We start from the raw sequence: 26,726 nt of genomic DNA on the forward strand, positions 1-26,726 counted from the left end.
AGAGAATCTTTACAACCGTTCCTGAGTTAAAAACGCCTGGTATCAGTGCTATTTCACAATTTAGTATGGGAAGCCCTGGTCCGTACAATAAGATAGGAAAAATAAAAGACAGAATACATATTTGAAGAAGAAAAACATAAAAGTTACAAGAAAATGTTATTACACTGAAAACGCAAAGGAATCAAGGATTAAAGTTTAGGATAGTGTCCAACGTAAAGAAAAGCAAATAAGGGGAAACTAACGTTAAATATGGGATTGATTGAATGGAGGAGATAGACCATCATGGATTGGCGGGCATATTATTACGGGAGAATCATTATAAACGCGCCAGGAAGATGAACACAGGCCCCAGCCCGTAGCCCAGCCCACAGGCCTGCTTCCATCCTCAACCTGGTCGACAAGGCCTGTTTCCGCCCCCAGCCTGCGCGGAGCCGACTCCAGGCCCCTCCGCACCCACGCGGGGAGAACCGCAATTTCTCTGCCTGAAATGGTCTAACGTGATTGGCAGCCCGAGCCCTGGAGCCCCGCCCCTTACCTCCGCAGGCAGGAAGCGGAAGTGGCGTCACTTGTACGCGCGATCTTTTTGTCCGTTGACCCTGCACCTCGTGGAGCGGGCAAGAAGGTCCTCTCGCGGTGACCCCGTCCCTGGTGAGGCCCGCGTGCAGGGAGCGCCCTGGGAGGCAGGAGGGCGGTAAAGGACAGGTGTGGCCGGGACCCCGAGGGGCCTCCTTAGAGAGGCCGGGCCCCTCCGCTCGCGTCCGCCCGGCCGCTGTCGCCGCGCGGAGCCGGGGCGGGAAGGGCTCTTGTGCGGGGGGTTTTCGTCCACTGGGCTCCCCTGTTGAGAAGCCTCCGAAGTAACCTCGGGACTTTTCTCCAGGAGAAGAATTTCCGCTGCTCGAGTCCCGTTGCTCAGGCCCCGCGCGCTCCGGTTCTCACGGCCCTGGCGACCCCGTCGTGTTCCCGTGAGTCCGGGGGAAAGTTGGCTCAGGGGCCTCTTCTGCTTCTCCTGTGCATACGAATGTGTCGTCTGAGAATTTGTCTTTAACTTTACTTGTTCTTTATTTTTGAACATTACCTAAAGGTGAAAGGGAAGATAGTTTCTCAGGTGTGAAATAAAACGGAGAAAAGTAAAGGGCCAGTATGAGAGGCAGAGAGGCGTTTATTTCGGGCTCGTGGAACTGCAATTCCGGGAGCAGAGATTCAGGTAGAAACCCCCATAGTGGCCGCTAGGGAGGAAAAGGGGCTTTTAAAGAAGGGGGTTTGCGTTACACAGAATGTTAATTGGCGTTGGCGGCGGGAAGCTCCTCTTGGCTAAACGTAGTTCATCGCTGAGGCAGCTGGTGGGAGGCAGAAGTCCGTCACTGGGAGGGACTGCAGGTTTCTCCAGGGTCCTCAGTTCAGAGTTCCTGTTCTGCTCCACGAGGCCTCGCGTGACACCCGTTTCCTTAATGGCTTCCCAGCGCCATTTTAAAGCCCTTAGATGTAAGGGACTCCGTTGTTTCACATTTCACAGCTGTCAAGGGTTTGCATATTTCTGTATATAAATATAAACGTATGTGGACCGAAAGTCTTTCTTCTAAAGAAAAACAAGAATACTCAGCTACTTGTCGTCTGAACTTCCTAGCCCCTATATCATCCTCACAGAACTTTAAAACAGGGGCCTTTGGGAGAAAAAGATGGGGGCTTTGTGACACTAGTTCTAGAATTGGTGTTTTCCATTGACAGGAATTTGCACTAGGTGTGTTTTTCTTTCATATTTTTCTTTCGTAAAACCTTAAACTTAACAGAAAATGTGAACATCCAGTGCAGTGAGTGTTTTTTATAGACAATTTACCATTTGTAGCATTTTGTGTGTTTAATCTCTCCATAGATAGAGAAATACATTTTATGGTGAACTTATTTGAGAGTAAGTTAAAAATAAATTGCATTCATGGTACTTGACCTTTAAATACTTTAATGCATCTCCCAAACATAAGGACATTGTTCTTCTAAAACCACAGTACTATTCCACCCAAGAAAATTAAAAATAATGTCATCTCATAGCTACTCTGTGTAAAAACTCATCCTCCACTTAGTTCCAAAAAAATATTTTTGTATCTTGGACCCTATCAAGATTTATATATGGCAATTGTTTATTTCTTTTAGTCTTATAATAGATCAGTTGACATTGTTTGTCCCATTATGTTGACTTTTAGAAAAGGCACAAGTGTTCTTTTGGGAAGTCACGTAGTGTGATGTTTCTGATTATATTTTCACAGTGTGTTTAAATATTTCCTCTATTTGTATTTCTTGACAACTGGTGATTGGGTCTGGAGCAGAGGTTGGCAAACATCTTGTCTGAAAGGTCCAGATAGTAAGTACTTGATGCTTTGCAGGCCATAAGGTGTCAGAATTACTCAGCTCTGCCTTTGTAGTGGGCAAGCAGACACAGACCTAAGTAACCAAAAGGGCATAGCTGTGTTGCGACAAAGCTTTATTTACACAAACAGGCCTGTGACCAAAGTGTTCCAACTCCTGGTGTAGAGGCTTCAAAAGATCATTTCAAAGGATGTTGTAGGTGATGTGTGCATCAAATTGCATTGCATCAGGAAGATGGAAATTTATGCCATCCCTCAGTTAGTGATGCCAACTTTGATTACTTGTTTCTGTAGTGATCAGCAGAGCCCTCTTTTATTTTTGTTTATTTATTTATTTTTTGAGGGAGATCAGCCCTGAGCTAACATCTGTGCTAATCCTCCTCTTTTTACTGAGGAAGACTGGCTCTGAGCTAACATCTATTGCTAATCCTCCTCCTTTTTTTCCCCCAAAGCCCCAGTAGATAGTTGTCATAGTTGCACATCCTTCTAGTTGCCGTGTGTGGGATGCGGCCTCAGCATGGCCAGAGAAGCGATGCGTCGGTGCGCGCACAGGATCCGAACCTGGGCCGCCAGTAGTGGAGCGCGTGCACTTAACTGCTAAGCCACCAGGCCAGCCCAGAGTACTCTGTTATAAAGGTAGACTTTTCCTTGTGAATAAAAAAATTCTGTGTGGTGTGATTTTTTTAATTGATTTCATAATAGTTTATAACATTGTGAAATTTTAGTTTTACATTATTATCTTTCAGTCACCATATAAATGCACCCCTTCACCTCTTGTGCCCACCCTCCAACCCCCTACCCCCTGGTCACCATCAAACTGTTCTCTCTGTCCATATGTTAGTTTATCTTCCCCATATGAATGAAATCATGTGGTGATTGTCTTTCTCTGTCTGGCTTATTTCATTTGACATAATACCCTCCAGGTCTATCCATGTTGTTGCAACTGGGACAATTTTGTCTTTTTTCATGGCCGGGTAGTGTTCCATTGTATGTATGTATGTATATGTGTGGGTATATATATATATATATTTCTTTCTCTCTCTCTCTATATATATATACACACTCCGCATCATCTTTATCCAATTATCAGTCTAAGAACACTTGAGTTGCTTCCATGTCTTGGCTATAGTGAATAATGCTGCAGTGAACATAGGGGTGCATAAGCCTCTTTGGGTTGTTGATTTCAGTTCTTTGGATAGATACCCAGTAGTGGAATAGCTGGATCATAAGATATGCCTATTTTTTATTTTATGAGGAATCTTCATACTGTTTTCCATAGAGGCTGCACCAGTTTGCATTCCCATCAGCAGTGAATGAGGGTTCCCTTTTCTCCACAACCTCTCCAACATTTGTTATTTTTTGTCTGTGATTATAGCCATTCTAATGTGTATAAGGTGGTATCTTAGTGTTGTTTTGATTTGCATTTCCCTGATGACTAGTGATGTTGAGCATCTTTTCATGTGCCTATTGGCCATCTGTATATCTTCCTTGGAAAAAATGTCTGTTTGCATCCTCTGCCCATTTTTTGATCGGGTTGTTTGTTTTTTTGTTGTTCAGTTGTGTGAGTTCTTTATATATTATTGAGATTAACCCCTGCTTGGATATATGATTTGCGAATACTCTCTCCCACCTGGTGGGTTGTCTTTTCATTTTGATCCTGGTTTCATTTGCCTTGCAGAAGCTCTTTAGTCTGATGAAGATTCACTGTTTATTTTTTCTTTTGTTTCCCTTGTCCGAGTAGACATGGAATTCAAAAAGATCTCTGTGACTGATGTCAAAGAGTGTACTACCTATATTTTCCTCCAGGAGTTTTATAGTTTCAGGTCTCACCTTCAGGTCTTTGATCCATTTTGAGTTAATTTCTGTGTATGGCGAATGAAGATGGTCTACTTTCATTCTTTTGCCTGTGGCTTTCCAGTTTTCCCAGCACCATTTATGAAGAGATTTTTGTTTCTCCATTGTATGTTCTTGGCTCCTTTGTCAAAGATTAGCTGTCTGTAGATGTGTGCTTTTGTTTCTGGGCTTTCAGTTCTGTTCCATTGATCTGTATGTCTGTTTTTGTACCAGTACCATGCTGTTTTAATTATTGTAGCTTTGTAGTATATTTTGAAGTCAGGGATTGTGGTGCCTCCAGCTTTGTTCTTTTTTCTCAGGGTTGTTTTAGCTATTTGAGGTCTTTTGTTGCCCTGTAGGAATTTTAGTATTCTTTGTTCTATTTCCGTGAAGAATGTCGTTGGGATTCTGATTGGGATTGCATGGAATCTGTAGATTGCTTTAGGTGATATGGACATTTTAACTATGTTTATTCTTCCAATCCATGTGCATGGGATGTCTTTCCATTTCTTGGTGTCATCATTGATTTCTTACAATAATGTCTTATAGTTAGTCATTGTATAGGTCTTCCACCTCCTTGGTTAAATGTATTCCTAGATATTTTATTCTTTTAGTTGTGATTGTAAGTGGGACTGTCTTCTTGAGTTCTCTTTCTGTTAGTTCATTATTAGAATATAGAAATGCAACTGAATTTTTTTGTGTGTGTGAGGAAGATTAGCCCTGAGCTAACATCCATTGCCAATCCTCCTCTTTTTGCTGAGGAAGATTGGCCCTGGGCTAACATCCATCCCCATCTTCCTCTGCTTTATATGGGACGCCGCCACAGTATGGCTTGACAGCCAGTGCGTGGGTCCTTGCCTGGGATCTGAACCTGTGAACCCCAGGCTACCGAAGCAGTGCATGTGACCTTAACTGCTGTGCCACCAGGCCAGCCCCAACGTGCAGCTGATTTTTGTAAGTTGATTTTGTATCCTGCAACTTTGCTGTAGTTGTTGATTATTTCTCATAGTTTTCTGATAGATTCTTTAGGGCTTTCTACATATAAAATTGTGTTGTCTGTAAACAGTGAGTGTTTCACTTCTTCATTGCCTATTTGGATTCCTTTTATTCTTTTTTCTTGCCTAATTGCTCTGGCCCAAACCTCCAGTACTGTGTTGAATAAGAGTGGTGAGAGTGGGCAGCCTTGTCTCGTTCCTGTTCTCAGAGGAATGGCTTTCAGTTTTTCCCCATTGAGTGTGATGTTGGCTGTGGGTTTGTCATATATGGCCTTTATTATGTTGAGGTAATTTCCTTCTATACCCATTTTGTTGAGAGTTTTTGTCATGAATGGATGTCGGATCTTGTCAAATGCCTTCTCTGCATCTATTGAGATGATCATGTGGTTTTTATTCCTTGTTTTGTCAATGTGTATCATATTGATTGATTTGTGGATGTTGAACCATACCTGCATCCATGGTATAAATCCCGCTTGATCATGGTGTATGATCTTTTTATTTTTTTATTTATTTTTTTTTTTGTGAGGAGATCAGCCCTGTGCTAACATCCGCCAGTCCTCCTCTGTTTTTGCTGAGGAAGGCTGGCCCTGGGCTAACATCCATGCCCATCTTCCTCTACTTTATATAGGACGCCGCCACAGCATGGCCTGCCAAGCAGTGCGTTGGTGCGAGCCTGGGACCCGAACCGGCGGGGCATGCGCACTTAACCGCTTGCGCCACCGGGCCGTCCCCTATGATCTTTTTAATGTATTGCTGTATTCGGTTTACCAGTATTTTGTGGAGGATTTTTGCATTGATGTTCATCAGCGATATTGGCCTGTAATTTTCCTTTGTATTGTCCTTGACTGGCTTTAGTATCAGAGTGGTCGGCCTCGTAGAATGTGTTAGAAAGCGTTCCGTTTTCCTTTTTTTTTTCTGGAATAGTTTGAGAAGGATAGGTATTAAATCTTCTTTGAATATTTGGTGAAATTCTTCAGAGGAGCCATCTGGTTCGGGACATTTTATTTTTTGGGAGGTTTTTGATTACTGTTTCAATCTCTTGTGGTTGGTCTATTCAGATTCTCTATTTCTTCTTGATTCAGTTTTGGGAGGTTATATGAGTCAAAGGATTTATCCATTTCTTCTAGATTGTCCAATTTTTTGGCATATAGTTTGTCATAGTATTCTCATAATTCTTTGTTGTTCTGTGTTATCCATTGTAATTTCTCCTTTTTCATTTCTAAGTTTATTTATTTGAGCCTTCTCTTTTTCTTCGTGAGTCTGGCTAAGGGTTTGTCAATCTTGTTTATCTTCTCAAAGAACTTGCTCTTTGTTTCATTGATCCTTTCTGCTGTTTTTAGTTTTAATTTCATTTATTTCTGCTCTGATGTTTATTATTTCCCTCCTTCTGCTGACTTTTGGCTTTGTTTTTCTTTTTCTAATTCTGTTAGGTGTGGTTTAATATTGCTTTTTGGGATTTTTCTTGTTAGGGTGGGCCTGTATTGCTGTGAGTTTCCCTCAGGACTGCTTTTGCTGCATCCCATATGAGTTGGTATGGTGTATTCTCATTTTCATTTGTCTCCAGATATTTTTTGATTTCTCTTTTAATTTCTTCAGTGATCCATTTGTTGTTCAGTAGCATATTGTTTAGTCTCCATATCTTTCTCACTTTCCCACTTTTTTTCTTGTACTTGATTTCTAGTTTCATAGCATTATGGTCGGAAATGATGCTTGTTTTCAGTCTTCTTCTTCTTCTTCTTTTTTTTTTTTTTGTGAGGAAGATTGGCCCTGAGCTAACATCTGCCAATCCTTCTGTTTTTGCTTGAGGACTGGCCCTGGGCTAACATCCATGCCCATCCTCCTCCACTTTATATGGGATGCCGCCACAGCATGGCCTGACAAGTAGTGTGTCAGTGCACGCCCAGGATCTGAACCGTCGAACCCCAGGCCACCACAGCGGAGTGCGTGCACTTAACTGCTCGTGCCACCAGGCCAGCTCCTGATTTCAATCTTCTTAAGTTTATAGAGGCTTGCCTTGTTTGCCAACATATGGTCTATCCTTGAGAATATTCCATGCACACTTGAGAAGAATGTGTAATCTGCTGTGTTTGGACGGAGTGCTCTATATATTTCTATTAATTCCACCTTGTCTGGTTTTTCATTTAAGTCCAGTATTTCCTTATTGATGTTCTGTCTGGATGATCTATCCGTTGATGTAAGTCAGGTATTAAGATCCCCTACTATTATTGTGTTGTTGTTAATATCTACTTTTAGGTTTGTCAGTAGTTGCTTTTTGTACTTTGGTGCTCCTGTGTTGGATACATATATATTTATAAGTGATATGTCTTCTTGGTGGAGTGTCCTGTTTATCGTTATATATTGCCCCTCTTTGTCTTTCCTTACCTGTTTTATTTTGAAGTCTACTTGGTCGGATATAAGTATGGCAACACCTGCTTTCTTTTGTTTACCATTAGCTTGGAGTATTGTCTTCCATCCTTTCACTCTGAGCCTGTGTTTGTCTTTAGAGCTGAGATGTTTCTTGGAGACAGCATATTGTTGGATCTTGTTTTTCTAATCCATCCCTCCACTGTGTCCTTTGGACAATAAAATCCATTTACGTTTAGAGTGATTATTGATATATGAGGGCTTAATCTTGCTATTTTATCGCTCATTTTCCAGTTCATTTGCATTTGCTTACCTTCTCTTCATGTGTGTTTTGGACTACCAATTCAGTTTCATAGTTCTGTATGATGGTTTTCTTAGTTTTCTCTTTATTTATCATATGTGTCTCTGTTCTGATTGTTTTAGTGGTTACCATGAACTTTGTATAAAAAAATCTTGTAGATAGTCCATTTTTTGATGGCCTCTTATTTCCTTAGACTAAGTCAATTCCATCCTTTTCCTCTTCCCCTTCTAAGTTATTATTGTCACAGCTTATTCTGTCTTGTGTTGTGAGTTTGTGTTTAAGGTGATGAGATTATATTCACTTTTGGTGTTTTCCTTCCCTTAATCTTTGATGTTATGATCATTTGCTAACCTATTCTGATAGAGCGCTGCAGTTTTCCTCATGTTGTTTACCTGTTTTTCTCCTTGCTCAAATGTTTCTATCCCCTTTCTCTTTTTTTTTTCAGGCATGAGGGCCTGCTTGAGTATTTCTTGTAGTGGGGGTCATGTGGCAATGAACTGCCTTAGCTTTTGTTCATCTGGGATAGTTATTATTTCTTCATTATATCTGAAGGATATTTTCACTTGATAGAGTATTTTTAACTAAAAGTTTTTGTTTCAGAATTTTGAATATATCATTCCACTCTCTCCTAGCCTGTAAAGTTTCTGCTGAGAAATTGGCTGACAGTCTGATTGAAATTCTTTTTTTTTTTTTTTGTTTTGCTGCCCTTAATGTTTTTTCTGTGTCATTGGGTTTTGGAGGCTTTACTACTACATGCCTTGGGAGAGGGTCTTTTTATGTTGATATATTTAGGACATCTGTTGAGTTCAGTAACTTGTATTTCCAACTCCTTCCCCAGGTTTGGGAAGTTCTCAGCTATTATTTCTTTGAACAAGCTCCCTACTCCTTCCCTCTCTTTTCCCTCTGGAATACCCATAATCCTTATGTTGCATTTCCTAATTAGGGATATTTCTTGGAGAATGTTTTGATTTCTTTTTAGTCTTAGTTTTCTCTCCTCCTCCATCTGGAGTATTTCTGCATTCCTGTCCTTGATAATGCTAATTCTTTCCTCCATATTGTCAATTCTGTTCTTTAAAGTTGCTGGATTTTTGTTTATCTCCTCCATTGTGTTTTTTATCTCCAACATTTCTGATTTGTTTCTGTTTATAGTTTCAATCTCTTTTGTGCAGAAGCTCCTCATTTCATTGAATTATCTGTATTTGTAATTTGTTGAGCTTTTTTATGATAGCTATTTTGAATTCTCTGTCATTTAGGTTATAAATTTCTGTGTCTTCAGGATTGATTTCTGGGTGCTTGTCATTTTCCTTCTGTCTTAGGTTGAATATATTTTTGCATACTGCTTGAGGGCATGGGTTTATTTTTCCTCATGGTGAAAATATCTGGTCACAGCTTCTACTTGCCACCACTAGGTGGGGATCAAGAGCTGTGTATTCTGAGCCTGCCGCAATCTGCAGGCATGCTGGCTGGCTGGCTGTGCTGGAGTGGCAGGTGGGGGGAGGGGCTTTTTCTTTTGCCTGCCCAATCCTGGGGCTGCTTGTTCTTCCCTCGCTGTCTGCTCTCTTGGAGTGCTAGCTTGTTGAAGACACCCCCACAACTGTTCAGTCCCTTCCGTATGGGAATTTCCTACAGGCTGAGACAACTTGGAGAGTGACAGTGCTGCCCCTCTGCCTTCTCTCCCTGAGAGCCACACAGACCCAGAGTAGCTGCCATTGGGGAAGGAGGAGAGTTCTCCTTAACTTCTTCCACTTTCTCCAGGGGTTCTAGCACCTCCACCTTCAGATGTAAGGCTGTGTGGGTCTCTCAGATGTCTTTCGTGTTGTGTGAATGTCGTCTGTTGGTATATGAATATAATGTCCTTTTTGTTCTGTCTAACAGGGAAAGCTCACTCTGCCAGGATGCTGACGTCACTCTCCAGAGTGATATTTTGATACTCAGAATATGTTGCTCCCAGCAAGCTTTATAACAATTGTCTTAGCACGTTTTAATCACCTACAGTGAATAAACTTTTGTTTGTGGGAGTATATTTTCAGGATAAGTTTGTCAGGTTAGTTTTCTCGTCAAAGGGCAAACGTTACTTTTGCTGGGTATTATAAATTCTCTTCTGTAGGTCTTGTGCCATTTATAGTTTCTGAATCAACTTTTTAAAAACATGTCTAGAAATTATGGAAAAACCATAAGGAACAAATTTTAATTTTAACTTCAGGCACTTGTTTTCAAAAAACCCTATCCACTGTCATTCTGAGTAAAAATACAAAAATACTTTTTAAGAAATACTGTCTTTTGGTTTAAATTATATTGTGTGCAGACATTTTGTATGAGTTTCCTTTGATTTTTATGTTGTAATTCTATTTTTTTGTTCTTTTATTTGTGCATATATTACTGTGACATTTTTGTGGGGAATGGCAATTGTGGGGGAATCCACAGATGGTCATTGAATTCATTTAATGAGCTAGGAACTGTGCTGGGACAGGGAAACAAAGGCCATCAAAATGGACATAGTACTGCCACTGTGGGGCTTCCAGTCTGTTTGGGAATACAGATCTTAAATGAATAGTGGCAAGTTTGTGATATGGGCATCAGAATGGCTTGACATGAGGTGGTAATATGTAGTGGGAGAGATTGATACTTAAGTTGTGAACCAAAGCCTGAGTAGGATTAACCTAGTCAGTTTATTGAGTTACTGTGAGGATTTGTAGAGGGGATGAGGAAATGTCAGGTGAAGGGAACCTAATGAGAAAATGCAGCATAGTTGAGACCTTGGTGTATTTCTTGAACTGAAGAAACAAGGTTGGCAGAAGCACAACAGACAGAGTGGTGGGAGATGGAGTGGAGAGCAGGGACAGGCCCAGGGGAATGAGGTGCTCTGGACAATATTCTAAGGCCATGGAAACTTCTGAGATGTTTCAGCAGGAAAAGTGACTTGAATCCATTTACAACTTACAACCCACTAACTCCTGCTTTGGGAGTGGGCTTCAGGAAACATGAGCATGAAGGCATGAAATCAAGATAGAATCTTATAATGAATAAGTTTTAAAACACGATCATGGACCCTAGATGAGGGTGATTGTTACGGGAAAAAATAATAAAGGAAATGACTTGAGAGTTTTGTGGGAGGTAAAAATGAAAGAATCCAGGCGTTTTCAAACTTCATGCGTTCATTTACTAGAGGTTATACCACTGCTTAATGGATGTTTGAATGCTTAATTAGTGCTTCGTGAAAAAATTCAACCCAGGGTTGTAATTAGAAAACTTGTAAACTGTTGGAGGAGGCAAACATCTCTCCAAGAAAATATGTTGGTACAAATTGGTTAGGGTTCTGGAACTAAAGTAGAGGACAGTATTATTTTCTATTTTTTTGTATTTGAGTATGTGAAGGTAGGAGAGTTGATAAATATCTAAGTCATAAATGGAAAAGGCATAGGACCTAGCCATGTTGGAAGGGATGGGAGTAGGAGATGGGGAAAGCATTCTGTATTTGGTTGATTACATTTCTAGAGTGAGAGAAGGGAGTGCATCAAGGGTTACTCCTAGATTTCACAGTAGACGCCTTTTACATTGGTTGAGGAAAATGCTGAAGGAGGATTCTAATCTTCCATGTATACCTGACAGGAAAAAGAAGTGACATCTTTTCAAGTGATGTGAATCAAGAGAAAATAGGAGAAGGTATGAATGTGTTTTAATTCTATGAGTAGCAAATTCATTCAAAGAAATTAATTAGAATCAATAAGTCACTTGTGTTATTATCAATCTTAGCAAATGTTTATGTTGATAAATGTATAGTGGTTTTGTAGTCCACCTGGAGATTCCTTCTCCTACTCAGATTAGGCCTTTGATTCCCTGACTGATCATCCAGAGTAACCCCCCCTGTTTGACGTTTTATAGACACTGACACGTTTAGTGGGCTAGAATCACTCCACAGGTAAAGGACCAGAAGACTTCCCTGACAATGCAGGTTGCCAGAAACCACTGAAGGGTCTGTGTGACGTGGTAATGTCCACATTACTCCCTCTGTTTGCCATTTGGGTCTCCCAATGAGCTAGCTGTGCCATAGTGAAACAATTGATGAGGATTCTGAAGACAAAGTTGGTGAGGATGTGCAGATCCCGTGATTCTCTGAATGTCTTTCCTGTTGGCAAGGAGCTCCGCTCATTGCTCAGGTCCAAAGGCTTGACCAAATGTATCCCCAAATCTCCTCTTTACTCATTTGTCCCCAGGGATCATTGTTCTTCTCAATTGTATATGAGTCTGTATGAAATCAGGAGACAGAAATAACAGGTTGATTTATACAAGAGAACTGTAATTTGAAGATGTAAGGAGAGTTGTAACAGATAGCCGAGAGTTGATGGAGAGTCCCTAAGAAAAGCGAAACTTGTATGGGGGCCCTCTCTCCAAGGCTGGACTTCAGACCTTGTTGGAAAAGGCAGCCAACTGGATAGTGAAGAAATTTGCCTGGTTGCCAGGACCAGAGGTAGTCAACAGTCACTGGGCAGGCAGTAAGCAACCTTTCGGATGCAGACAAGTCATGAGTGGTGGGTAAGTGGAGAGAGGGAATTGGGTGACACTGTCCTTGCAACACCTAGAGCACTAAGTATCCGTATAAGGAGGCCATGGGAGACAACTGACTGGTGTGCAGAGAAGCCGAGGCTGCTGGATGAGTGCACGGAAGAAGACAGTGTTCCTCCCACCTTTATAATCTTAGAGTAACTAAATATATTTTAATAAGATATATTGTGTTATGAACAGCTGTTTAGCTATAATGTAGGTATATTAAAGAGTGGTGTGAAGGATCTGTGTTGTCTGTTGATCACCAATCACTGGGTGCCTTCAGTGAGCGAGGCTCTGTGCCACACTCTGTACTGGTAAATGTTGGTAAACTGGTAAACATTATCCCAAACAGACATAAGGCTGCCCATGAAATGAAAAAAAACCCTCTCCAAAACAAGCTGATCCTAATGTCAGCCAACAGTGTGGAAAAGCAGTAGCACAGCTGCAGAGGTCATTATGGTAAAAGCTTGTGTTTCAAGGCCAGGCCTGTTGTGTAGTGGTTAAGTTCACCATGCTTGGCTTCAGTGGCCTGAGTTTGTGGGCCCACATCCCGGGCATGGACTTGCACCACTCATCAACCATGATGTGGTGGCACCCCACATACAAAATAGAGGAAGACTGGCACAGATGGTAGCTCAGGGTGAATCTTCCTCAGCAAAATGGAGAAAAAAGGTTGTGTTTCTCCAAAAATTTAAAGGTATGTCCACTCAATAATAATTGTTGCAAATATATAAAACTTTTCTTGACAGAATTAGAAGAAGAAATAGACAAATCCACACTTCTAGTGGGAGATTTTAATATATTTTGCCCATATTGTTGTTAAACTAAATAATAGTAGAAAAATCAATAGGGATATACTCAGGAAATGCTATGTGAACTCCTTAATGTACGTATACAGAATAGTGTGTCTAGTAACTGATCGAACTCAAAAATTGCTTATCTCGGAGCAAGGGGTAAGGAATGGACTGGAAAGAGCAAGAAGGCTTTGTAGAGAGAGAACTATGTCCTGTATCTTGTTTCAGCTGGTTTTTACTGCTAGTGTATGCAGTTGTCAAAACTCATCCAGCAAATGCTTAAGGTGTGTGTATTTCAGTGTCTATTAATTATACCTCAATTAGAAAATGAAAGGAAAGGTAAAACATGTAGGCACTTAGTGAGTGAACACATTGGTGCCCCTATTTAGTCCAAGGAACCTCAGTTTGAGAACCCTGATAGTAAGGAGAGTTATACTGTGAGGCTAGATGGTTTTTGTGACCAAATGTGTTTCTTGGTTTTAGTCTTCTGAAATGCAGAATAAGGACTGTGGGGTTGTGAGGTTGATATTGGTTCAAAGATAATGAACCGTGGAACATTCAGTGGTTGACACCATTCAAAAAAAAACCATTTTGTAGATCAGCCTTTGGCCTGTTGCTGTGTGTTTGATTTATTAAAGTGATTTTCCTTTAAATTGAGGTCACATTGGTTTATAATGTATCCATTTCCAGTTTACATCATATTTCAAGCTTTTACAGACTGCATCATGTTCACCACGAAAAGTCTAGTTGCCATCTGCCACCTTACACATGTGCCACTTACTCCTTTTGCTCTCACCCATCCCATTTCCCTCTGGTTACCACCAGTCTGTTCTCCCAAGTGTATGAATTTGTTTTACACATGTAAGTGAAGTCGTGCGGTGATTGTCTTTCTATCTGACTCATTTCACTTAGCATGATACCCTCAAGGTCCATCCACCTAGTCACAAATGGCAAGATTTTGTGTTTTTTATGGCTGAGAAGTATTCTGTACTATATACCAGATCTTCCTTATCCATCCATCTGTTGATGGGCAGTTGGGTTGCTTCTAAGTCTTGGCTGTTGGAATAATGCTGCAGTGAACATAGGTTTGCATATATCTTTTTGAATTAGTGATTTCCTGTTCTTTGGATAAATACCCAGTAGTGGAATAGCTGGGTCATATGGTATTTCTCTTTTTAACTTTTTGAGAAATCTCCATACTGTTTTCCATAGTGGTTGCACCAGTTTACAATCCCTCCAGCAGTGTATGAGGGTTCCTTTTTCTCTACATCCTCGCTGACACTTGTGATTTCTTGCCTTTTTAATTATCCCCATTCTCATGGGTGTGAAGTGGTATGTCATTGTAGATTTGATTTGCATTTTCCTAATAATTAGTGATGTTGAACATCTTTTCATGTGTCTATTGGCCATTTGGATATCTTCTTTGAAAAAATATCCGTCATATTTTCTTTTGATTTTTCAGTTGAGTTGTTTTTTTCTTATTTGTATGAGTTTTTCGTGTATTTTGAATATTAATCCCCTATCAGATGTATGACTTGCAAATATGTTCTGCCAACTCGTAGGTTGTCCTTTCATTTTGTAGGTGGTTTCTTTTGCCATGGAGAGGCTTTTTAGTCTGATGTCGCCCCACTTGTTTTTTCTTTTGATTCCCTTGCCTGAGGAGATATGATATTCAAAGTAATACCTTTAAGACGTATGTCAAAGAGCGTACTGCCTATGTTTTCTTCTTGGAGTTTTATGGTTTCAGGTTGTACATTCAATTTTTTTAACCTATTTTAAGTTAATTTTTGTCTGTGGCATAAGATAATGGTCTACTTTCATTCTTTTGTGTGTGGCTGTCTAGTTTTCTCAACATCATTTATTGAAGAGAATTTTCCTTCTCTATTCTATGTTCCTCACTCCTTTGTTGAAGATTAGCTGTCCATAGATGTGTGGTTTTATTTTGGGGCTCTCAGTTCTGTGCCATTGATCTGTGTGTCTGGTCTGCCAGTACCATGCTGTTTTGGTGACTATAGCTTTGTAGTATATTTTGAATTCAGGGCATGTGATACCTCCGGCATTGTTCTTTTTTCTCAGGATTGCTTAGGCCATTTAGAGTGTTTTGTAGTTCCATGTAAATTTTAGCATTCTTTGTTCTATTTCCATGAAGAATGTCTTTGGGATTCTGATTGGGATTGCATTGTATCTGTAGATTGGTTTAGGTAAGATGGAAATTTTAACTATGTTAATTTTTTCTGTGTGTTCTGTGTATTTATCACCTTGCTCAAAGCCTTAGATTTCTTTTTCTTTATGTTCAGGATGGAGGGCATCTTTCAACATCTTTTTTAAGGCAAGTCTAGTGGTGAACTCCCTCAGCTTGTCTGTCTGGGATAGCCATTAATTCTCCTTCATATGTGAAGGACAGCCTTGCTGGGGAGAGAGTATGCTGACAGTGTTTATCTTTGAATATTTTGAATATCTCATTTCACTCTTTCTTGGCCTGTAGATTTTCTGCTGAGAAATCCACTGATGACTTAATGGGGTTTCCTTTGTAAGTTATTTTCTTTTCTATGGCCACCCTTAATGTTCTTCCTTTGTCATTGCCTTTCTTTTTCTTTATCGTGAAATTTTTATTGTACATTACTGTTTGTCAGTTACCATATAAATGCATCCCTTCGTCCCTAGTACTTACTGTCATTGATTTTTGATACATTTAATATAATGTGTCTTGGAGGAGGTCGTTTTGCTTTGAGACAATTAAGTGTTCTGTTAGCTTCATGTCCTTATATTTCCAGTTCCTTCCTCTGGTTTGAGAAGTTCTTAGCTCTTATTTCTTTCAATAAGCTCTCTTCTCCTTTCTCCCTCTCTTTTCCTTTTGGGATACCCATTATCCTTATTTTGCTTTTCCCTACTGAGTCAAATATTTCTTGTACAATTGCTCTACTTTTTAAAAATCTTAGTTCTCTCTCCTCTTCCACCTGAATCTTTTCTAGATTTCTATCTTTGAGCTTGGTAATGCTCTCTTCCATATGGTCTGCTCTATTTTTAATGCTTTCTAGTTTATTTTTAATGTCACTTATTGTGTTCTTAACTTGCAGAATTTCTGAGTTCTTTTTTTTTTCTGAGTGTCAATCTTTTTGGTTAGGTACTCTTTCTATTCGTTAATTTTATTCCTGTGCTTAGTGAACTGTCTTTCTGAGTTCCCGTTAACCCATTGAGTGTCTTCATGATAGATATTTTGAATACTCTGTCAGTTAGTTCACAGGCTTCTGTGACTGCAAGTTTGGTTTCTGGAGAAATGTCTTCCTTTTTATTGTACCGAGTTTCTGTGGATTTTAACAGTGCTTGCTGAGTTTTTCCCCTGCTGGTGCATTTGGGTAGCAAACCCCCTTTGACTTGAGTAAGGCTTCCTTATTTTGATTCTGGAGCTACTTCTGGTTATATTTGAGAGCCTGAGCTTTCCACCTCTGTCTGTCAGAGGAGTTGTCAGTGTCCTTGTGCTCCTTGTGCCTCTGAGATTGCTGGTACCTTGCTGCTTATTATACTGCTGCAGTTGTTGGTGTCATCTCTGAGGTCACCAGGCTGTAACCACCTCTGCTGCCTCTGGGGTTGCCTAGGTTGTGGGTTCTACCACTAGAGTGAGGGCAATGGGGAGAGTGGTGTGATGGCCAGGGTCACGGGAATCTCTGTGACATCTTGAGTGTCTGCCGGCACTGCTGCAATGGGTAGGGGGGCTGAAGTTGTGGGCACTTATAAGGCTGGAAGGGTCGTGCACCCTGTTGTTGCTGTCGCCTGGCTCTCCACAGGCTCTCCCTGGGCTCATGCGCTGCTGCCATGTGTGCTCTCTGCACTGTTGCTCCTGGGTTGTCTGAGGGTGCTGGCGATGTACTTCTGGGGATACTTGGTTTGTGAGTTTTGCTGCTGCTGCTCAGTGGGCCGGGGTTATAGGTGACACTGCTACTGCAACAGCCACAAAGGGGAGGGTTACCTAGGTTACAAGCACCACCATGGCTTCCTAAGCCTCTGGTAAGTGCCTACATAGTTCCTGGAATTTCGGGTCACTGGCACTGCCACCACTGCCACCACTGCCTTGGCCCCAGGGTATTGTATGCAACACTGGTAGGGCTGTTGTCGGGGCCACCACTGTTGGGGTCTGAGTCACAGGCACTACTGTGGCTTTTGCAGCCTCCAGTCTCAGGTGCTGGTGGGAATCCTGGAATCTCAGGTTATGGGCTACACCACTGCTGCTGGATGGCAGAGTCTTGGATGCAGCCCCTGCTGCTGGCTGGACCAGTGTGGGAAGGTGCTGCCACCAGGGTTGGTGGAGGGGCCTCATTTTCAGGTATCATTGCAGTTCCCAGAGCCTCTGGTGGTGTGCCTGCAGTGACTCCTGGTGCCTCCAGGAGCATGCACTGCTTGGATTCCTGGGGCTTCTATTGATGAGTGTTACCTCAGTTGTTGGGGCCTCCAGTTCCAGGTGTGGCCATAGTTCCTGGAACTCCTGGTCTTGTGAACTGCTGCCACTGCTTCACTGGTTCCACCACATATGAGAAGTCCAGTCAGCCCACTTCCAGATGTATAGATGTATGGATCTCTCAGGCATTCTAGTATGCTGTGCAGAGTCCTTTTTTGGTCCATGGATGTCCTACTGGTTGTAATTTAGAGAGAAGAGACAAAGGGAACAACTCGGCCGCGAGACGGACATTATTCCAAAAGTGTTCTTTTTTTATTTGATGTCACAACAGTTTATAACGTTGTCAAAGGTTGTTGAATTTTTAACATAAAGTAGTTAACCTTTAAATACAGAACGTAAAAAGACAAACACGAAGAAAGTCTGTGGAAGAAATGAGTAAATATAAAAGACATGGCTAGAACATAGAACTGATGAGTAGAATGAAAAGGTGGTTCCTGAAAAGATGCATAAAAGAGACAAATGTTGAGTTAAGTATGATATGGTATTGCCCTTTTCCCAAGGCAAGGTGAGAGCACAGACCTACTAATTTGAGTGTTTCCAACGAAGATCTGTGGGGGCTTCCCAGTACTTTAGTGTATTCTGAGTTCTTTTGTAAAAACATTGATGTACTTTTTCTAATCTTTTAGTGTCAGATGTAGAAGAGCTAATGATTATTTCCCTATTCTTCCATTGTCTTGATCCAGAACCAATAGAATATATGTGCTTGTGCTCACTCTCTCCCCCTCTCTCCCTCTCTCCCTCTCTCCCTCTCTCCCTCCCTCTCCCCCTCTCCCTCCTCCCTCCCTCCCTCTCTTCCTCTCTCTCTCTCTCTTTCTGTGTGTGTGTATGTTAGGACACCCTTTATTTTCTTACCAGCTTGATTTTTTTTCCCCATAGCAGTTATGAATTGGTATGTCACTTATTACTTTATTGTCTCTATTCTCCAGTGAGAGTGTGGGGCCTTTAATACCTAGGACATTTTCTTTATAGTTACTGCTCTCAACTGAGTGCCTAGTACAGGGACATAAGATCACTGTTATTTACTGTGAGACTATAAGAATAAGGCAGCAATAAGAACTTAAAAGGAGGCCCAGAGCTTCAGACTTCTTCAGTATCTATCAGGGAAGCTCAAGAACGTTGACCAAATAAAATACATCGTTTTTCTTCCCTTCAAATGCCCAGGGGCAGTCTTGACCAGTGCTGTCCAGTAAAATGTGTAGTTCCTATATATAGTGAGAATATTTACTTAGAAGTAGCATAAAAATATTGCGATAGTTTACATTATTTTGTACATTCAAAGCATTCTAATTTTACTGCACACTAAATTTTTATCAGGCATACTTGTTTTGTGTTCAGAAAACACAAAATTTAAAGACAAAAGACTGGATTCAAATACTCAGGTTGTTCCAAATATATAAGTGAGCTATAAGATTCCAGTGAGACATCTAGTACAGATGGTCTTCCGTAAATGATGATGTCACTGATACTCTTGCTATAGAGCATATTGTTTTAGTAGCTTTGAGGTTCACATTTCACAACACAGAGTCCTTTGGTCTGGACCTGAGCAGTCATGCTGCTGGTTTGTCTAGGAGAAGCTTAAGTGGGCCAGGGAATGCTGTTCTCTATGTCAGCTATGTAGAAAGGCTGCATAATCTCATTCATCAATTTTATTGCCTTGATAAATGAAGAGTCACATTCCTCAGGGCTTAAGTTTTGATCCCTGTAAAATGAAACAATTTCATTTCTCCTGATAGCATGACTCACAATTCCCTGTTGTGGCTTCAGGTGAGACAGGACTACTCTGACAGTTGATGGCAGTAGTGTGTATTTATGTGAGATTTCTTGAGTGTGTGGGAATATTTGAGAATTTCAGGCTAGAATGGAATGACTTCCAGGTCTGTGAATGTGGGAATTATGGTCATCTCATGCTTTCTTTCTTTTCTCCTAGGTCTTCTAAGGACCCTTTCTGCCTTCCTGAGTCAAAGATAGAAGCAGAAAGGATGGTGACTGAGTGTTGGACAAATTATTCTCAGGTAATTAGAAAGTGTATGCTTCTACAAAATGACATACCGCACCCACTGGATAGACACCTTTCTTTCTAGGTACACTTCTCTCCAGGGTTCTTCAGGAAGTCAGGCCACTGATGGACTGAGTCCCCGTTGTTTTCCCACCGAAAGTGGACCCTCTCATTGGTTCATGTAAATAATCTCAGTATTTTTATAATTACCTCCTACTGTTGTTTCATAATGGCAATTGCACATTTTTTTGTTTTGCTGCCTGCTCTGGGATGGTAATGAAGATGAACATGTGCATTTCTCAAAGAACTTGTACATTCATCAGCTTTTTAAAGTGTCCACAATTTGCCTAGGACTGTTCCGCCAGAGGGAATTAAGATGAGAAGAGCTTTTAGTCTAGTTGTGGTGAGATAAGTTCATGCGTTAGAGGTTCCATTAAAGCCATAAGTGGAGGATATCAACCATGAGTGAGTCTAGATAGAGAGGAGAAAACCTAGGACCATTGAACCCTGGGGGAGATGATGAGAGACCTTGAAATCCTTTCTTGCCCTTTGGTCTCCCATGTTCATCACCCAGTGAACACTGGTGGAGATGTTACTTTACTGAAGCCAGCTTGCATGTGATGGTTAGGACTCAGTTACCTTCGCTGATGTGGCTGTGAACTTCACCCGAGAGGAGTGGGCTTTACTGGACCGAGCTCAGAAAAATCTATACAGAGGTGTGATGCTGGAGAACTACAAGAACCTGATCACAGTAGGTAAGGTTGCTATCATTCCTGTAGTCTCTTATGGAACAGACATATATGATTTATTTACTATGTTCCAATATTGGTGATGTGAAATCTGCACATAATGGAAACTAAGGTACAAGTCTCTACACTAATGGGTTTTAATGTAGTGTGGTTTCTGTAAAATTGTGGTTCGAGGAATAACACTATCCCCGTCACTCTCTTAGAAATATGCATTCTCAGAATCCACTTTTGACATAATGAATGAATCTCTGGCATTATACCCAGACATCTCTATTTTAATGAAAACGGTGGACATGATTCTGATGGACAACAGAGTTTGACAACCACTGGTGTAGTGATTTCTCCATGACAATGAACATTTCTTTTTGCATTTACTTTATTTCCTGTTTCAATAAAAGTTTTAATACTTTTTAATGTATATATATCTGAACAGGGGTTTCAGGGGCTGGAGACAAGAAATCTCTTTGATACACAGAAAGAGCGTATTTGCGTTTTTATCTCTTTTGAAATAATGTTACTATGTTCACTGGAAATATAGGAGTTGATTCATGGGAATATTTGTCATCTTTTGCAGAGGGCTTTACCATTAATATATCTTTTCCCATGAACAGAGTATCAGTTGTTCAAACCCAACCTGATTTCTTGGTTGGAACAGGAAGAGTTGAGAATAGTGGAGACAGGAGCCTTCCAAGGTGAGAAATTCTGAAGAACTTCCCTGGTCAATGAAAATGTCCCTATGTTTGGAATTAGCAGTGAGAAAGCTTTACGAGGTGATTTCTCTAGAAGGCCAAAGTCATTGGTCTCTAATGCTGTGAGATATCATCAGCTTCTCATACGTACTTTACACTTACTGAGAATTTCCTATGAACTCAGAAAAAAACTTGTTCTGTGTCTGTTTTAAGTTAATCATTTGGTGTATGTTGTTTATCCAGAACTTTGCTACATTCTTTCCTTGATCATATTCTGTCCCTTTTCATCATATTTAATTTTCATAGGATCATTTTAATAAACTGAATTTTTGACTACACATCCTTATGATTGCAAAATTTTTGACATAGCAAAACTCTTCTCCTATGTCTTGCCTTTTATTTAGTATGTTTAACTTAGAAATAATACAGATGAGCCTTACTGTTTTTAACCACTTTAATGTACATTTCTTTCTGTATATTCCTACACGTTTCATTCTTTTTTTATTTTAGAATGGGAAACGCCACTTAAAACCAAAGACTCAGCAATTTGCCAGGATATTTTTTGGGAAAAAGCATCCAATAGGATAGAAATGGTGAGTTTGAAAAGATGTATTTCTTATTTTCCACATTTAGAAAAGATTGAGATTTTCATCAGATAGAACATGTGAGCAAGCGCTAGATATTTGGGATGAGTGGCATTCGCCCAAGACAGAGCAATGGTCCTGTAGAGGTTCTCTGAATATGTTGAATTTGGGAATATTTTAAACCTATCTTAAAAGTTGTTGCTTCAGAATTCCCAGAAGATCTCATTCTCCCTTATATGACTTGCTGTTGAGTTTTTAAACAACTCCATGAAACTACAGGAATCTTTTAAGATTAGAGTAGATGGCATATCCTTCTGGCAGAAGGATTCCATCATTCAAGTTCAAAGAAATGAACAGGGTAGGAAGTGTATACAAATGATAAAAATTGTCATCGTAATGGTGTTTTTGCTTTGAGATGGGTGAGATAAATTAATGAATTTGAGAAATCTTTGAATTATCGTTCATTTTTTCATCAACAGGAAAGCATACACAATGGGTGGGAACTCGGTGATTCTGAGCAATGTGGGAAAGTCTGCAGTGAACATTCAGGCCTGAAGACACACAGGAGAGCTCAAAATGGTGGGAATACTCATAAGGATAATCAGCATGAAAAATGCTTCATTGCTCTGTCCAAGAAAACCTCTACTGAAGAGAAACTTGCAATGTTTTATCCGTGGGGAAAAGCCATCAGCCCAACTCCAGATGTGTACTGGAAAACTAGCATGCAAGAGAAAGCCTTTGAATGCAGTGTGGGTGGGAAAGCCTTTGTTAATCAATCTTACTTTCAGGTGCAAAGAAAAACTCACAATGGAGAAAAATTCTATGAATGTAAGAAATGTGGGAAAGCCTTCACTGAATCCTCAGGCCTTGTTCGCCACATAAAAACTCACAGTGGAGAGAAGCCTTTTGAGTGTAATATATGTGAGAAAAGGTTTATAAGTCCTTCCCACTTAATCATTCACAAGCGTACTCACACTGGAGAGAAACCTTACAAGTGCGAAGAATGTGGGAAAGGCTTTAGTTGTTCTGTGCACCTTAACTGTCACAAGCGAACTCACACTGGGGAGAAACCCTATGAATGTAAGGAGTGTGGGAAACGCTTCAGTCATTCCTCAGGCCTTATTAGCCACATAAATACGCACACTGGAGAGAAGCCGTTTCAGTGTGACACATGTGGGAGAGCCTTTGCTGCTTCGTCAAATCTCAGTAACCATTTGAGAACTCACAGGGGATGGCAGCCTTTTGAGTGTAATATATGTGAAAAGAGATTTGCAAGTTCTTCATATTTAGTCATTCACAAACGTACTCACACTGGAGAGAAACCCTATAAATGCACCGAGTGTGGGAAAGGCTTTAATTGTCTTTTGGGCCTTAACAGTCATAAGCGAACTCACAGTGGAGAGAAACCCTATGAGTGTAAGGAATGTGGGAAAGCCTTCAGTCGATCCTCAAGCCTTATTGTCCATATAAATACTCATAATGGAGAGAAGCCTTTTAAATGTGACAAATGTGAGAAAGCCTTTGCTACTTCCTCACAACTGACTAATCATTTTAGAACTCACACTGGAGAGAAGCCTTTTGTATGTAATATATGTGGGAAACGATTTACCACTTCTTGGTACTTAATCATTCACAAGCGTACTCATACTGGAGAGAAACCCTATAAATGTAAGGGATGTGGGAAAGCCTACAGTCATTCCTCAGGACTTAATGACCATATAAAAACTCACAGTGGAGAGAAACCTTTTAAATGTGACATATGTGGCAAAGCCTTTGCTACTTCCTCAAAAGTGACTAGACATTTTAGAACTCACAGTGTTTAGAAGTCTGTTTAGTGTAGTATATGTGGGAAAACATTGGCTAGTTCTTTGTACTTTGTCATTTATAAGGTGACATTGGAAACAAACCTTATAAATGAAAGGAATGTGGGAAAACTGAAGGTTTTCCCACTCCCTTTCAGTGTAATTAAAGAACTCACCTGGAGAGACATCCTATCAGTGTAAGGAATGTGCTAAAGCCCTCAGTAGTCCCAGTTCACTTCAAAGACATGAAAGGCCCACACTGCAGAGATGCTGTCCAAATGTAAGGACTGAGGGAAAACCATCAGCATCTACTCACAGCCTAGCATGTAAGGCTTGACAGTGAAGCTATACTATTAAGAAACATGGAAAGCCCTTCCCTGTTTCTTCAGTGAAATATATATCTCTTATATATAAGAGATCTTGTGGTGGAGAGAAATCCAACTAATGTGAGATACGGAGGAAAATTGAACTGCTTATGTTCACTTGTGATCTCACTGTGGAGAAAAACTTTATAGTTGTAAAATATGTTGTAGAGTCATCATTTTCCATTGGATTCTTTCTCGTCTGTAATAAAGTTGGGGTGATTCACAGTCAAGAAACTGAATATGGGAAGTGTGTGAAGTGCTATCCTGTGTGTGAATCTTAGGGTCTTCTGAGATGCATAGTGTTCTAGTTGGTTCTATAGATCTGTTTTAATCCTTTATGAGTAGGCCCTGAGCATTTCTGTGCATGTGTTTCTCTCCAGTGATAGGGCAGTCTAGTTGCTACACTTTCCATGTTGCAGCCTGGTTAAAAGTGGGTCCACAGACTTCACACTTAAGCCTCTTCTAACCACCTGGATTCTCTTAATGGATTGAAACGGACTTACATTGTGAAGACAGCAACTGCTTGACTGTGTATGGTGCTCACCAAACTCATTTAGAGTGAGTCACACCAGCCAACATGATGGTTAAAATACATCTTCATAAATTTTGTAAAATTACCTTGTTCCTCTCACACATGATCCTTTCAGATAAAAAATCAGTTTCAAGCATGGGATGAGTGGGAAAAGTGAGATTACACCTACCATGTGTGACACCCTGTTTTTGTGACCTTTCTGGGGGAACAACAACCCTGCCACCTGGGGAGGACCTTTGACTTCAAGCCCATACAAGATGATTGTGAGAATAATGAATGCTCTCTTTCACACCATACCCAACACCACGGCCTGGGAAAACAATGATATTTGAGTCAAGCGACAGCTGTTGCTGGTGAATCACCTGCTTCTGTGTTTGTCATTCTATCTGCGGGCTGTGAAAAAAGAACAACTCGTGAATGTAGCTGGTCCTGATAATCTGCTATGCTTCATGCCCTCACTGGGAGATCCTGAATATGAACCTTGGGTGTAGACACAGATCAGCACAGTATGGTTTCAGCCTCAGTGATACAAATTCACATAGTTTGGATGGTCAAGAAGCCTTGGGTTATGTCAAATATGGCCTTTAGGTGTGCAGCTGCTTAATGACACTTTCTTGAGGATTAATCAAAGCACTGTATGAATATCTAAATCAAGCTTAATAATAAATCCAGAAGAAGGATTCTCTGTACACATTTGTGTTACATATTTGTATGTGTGGAGTATGTCATGTTGTGGTTCACTTTGGGTATGTATATTGTTATTCAGTCCATCTGTTGCCTTTTTAACTATTGGCAAGAACACCAAAGATCAGCAGATTAGTCTTAACCTTTTGTGTGCGGTGTAAGGCTCATAGATTGTCCTCAAACAACTTAGTAATTGTGTGAAAGAAGACTTAGGGGTCCTATAAGAATTTGTCATAGTTGCCTCAGTGTAGGACCTTGTTGGTAGTGTTTGAGGTCACTCCTGCAGATTGGCTGCATTCCGCTCCCTGCACTCTGAGTGATAGCATCCTCAATAATTGCTGTACAAGAACAATAGAGCAGATTTAAAAATAGAGCAAAATAGTCCAAGCTTTTGTTGGTCAGCAGGTTGGTCAGCAGCTGACAAAGTGGTATGTTCATGTGGACAAACTCCAAAAGCCAAGCTGATGTGAGCCATTTATGCTCCAACACAGGTGAGCCTTTAAAAACATTCTAAGTGGGCCTAGCGCAGTGGCACAGTGGTTAAGTGGGCATGCTCTGCTTTGGTAGCCCAAGGTTCGCCGTTTCGGATCCCGGGCACGCACTGACGCACCGCTTGTTAAGCCCTGCTGTGGTGGTGCCCCACATAAAGAAGAGGAAGATGGGCACCGATGTTAGCACAGGGCTAGTCTTCCTCACCAAAAAATAAATAAATAAATAAAAACATTGTAAGTGAAGAGAAGCTATTGATAAAAGATTGTATGATTTCATTTATATGAAGTGTCTAGAAAAGTCAAATCTATAGAGACAGAAAGATTGTGTTCACTTAGATATTAAGAGAGAAGGGAAATGGGGGATTTGAGAGCCAAAGGCTGCTTTTGAATTGATGAAGAAGTTCTAAAATTACGATGATTACCCAAGTCTGTGCTTTTGCTAAACAACATTGAAGTGTATAGATCTAAATGGATGCATTGTGTGGTACGTGAATTATATCTCAATGAAGTTGCAAGAAACAAGAGAAAATTATGATAGTCCCTACACCATTGGGTAGTTCTGAGCATAATATAATGCCTGTGAAGCATCTAGCATGGTAAGATGCAGCAAACTTTAGCTACCATTGTGTTTTTACCAGTATATATTAAACCTTAAGATAGGGCCGGCCCTGTGGCTTAGTGGTTAACTGCGCACGCTCCGCTGCTGGCAGCCCAGGTTCGGATCCCGGGCACACCGATGCACTGCTTCTCCGGCCATGCTGGGGCCGTGTCCCACATGCATCAACTAGAGGAATGTGCAGCTATGACATACAACTATCTGCTGGGGCTTTGGGGGCAAAAAAATAAATAAAATCTTTAAAAAAAAATGAAAATAAAAAATAAACCTTAAGGTAAAACTGTTATAATCAAAGCATATGATATGGGCAGAAGTAAGTATTACTGGAAAGAAGAATCTAGATGTGAATACTGGTGGATATGTAGGAATTGTTTAATGTGGAATTGCAAATCAATAGATCAAGAACAGTTTATTGATAAGTACAACAATTGGCTGCCTTGTTGAGGAAACAAAATTGGATCCACTACCCCACACCACATGTGAAAATACATTTGATGGGGAATAAGATTAAAACGTCTTTAGAAGTAGTAAACTTAAGAAGAAAATTAGGAAATCTGTGTGTAATCTGGTGTTTGA

The 26,726-nt window shown here is 40.6% G+C and overlaps 1 protein-coding gene across 1 annotated transcript; it reads left to right on the forward strand.

The window, feature by feature from the left end:
• Positions 1–592: 592 nt before the first annotated feature.
• Positions 593–25,048, forward strand: LOC101401015 (uncharacterized). The gene is made up of 7 exons (XM_014796910.2): positions 593–648; positions 878–962; positions 19,570–19,654; positions 20,267–20,393; positions 20,999–21,079; positions 21,587–21,669; positions 22,140–25,048. Exons 3-7 carry the CDS (start codon positions 19,622–19,624, stop codon positions 23,481–23,483), a joined length of 1,668 nt encoding a protein of 555 aa, XP_014652396.2. The 5' UTR covers positions 593–648; positions 878–962; positions 19,570–19,621; the 3' UTR covers positions 23,484–25,048.
• Positions 25,049–26,726: the final 1,678 nt, after the last annotated feature.

The sequence above is a fragment of the Ceratotherium simum genome, chromosome 39 (assembly GCF_057802395.1).
Source record: "Ceratotherium simum simum isolate JZ-2026a chromosome 39, ASM5780239v1, whole genome shotgun sequence".
In the NCBI taxonomy this organism is placed as follows: domain Eukaryota; kingdom Metazoa; phylum Chordata; class Mammalia; order Perissodactyla; family Rhinocerotidae; genus Ceratotherium; species Ceratotherium simum.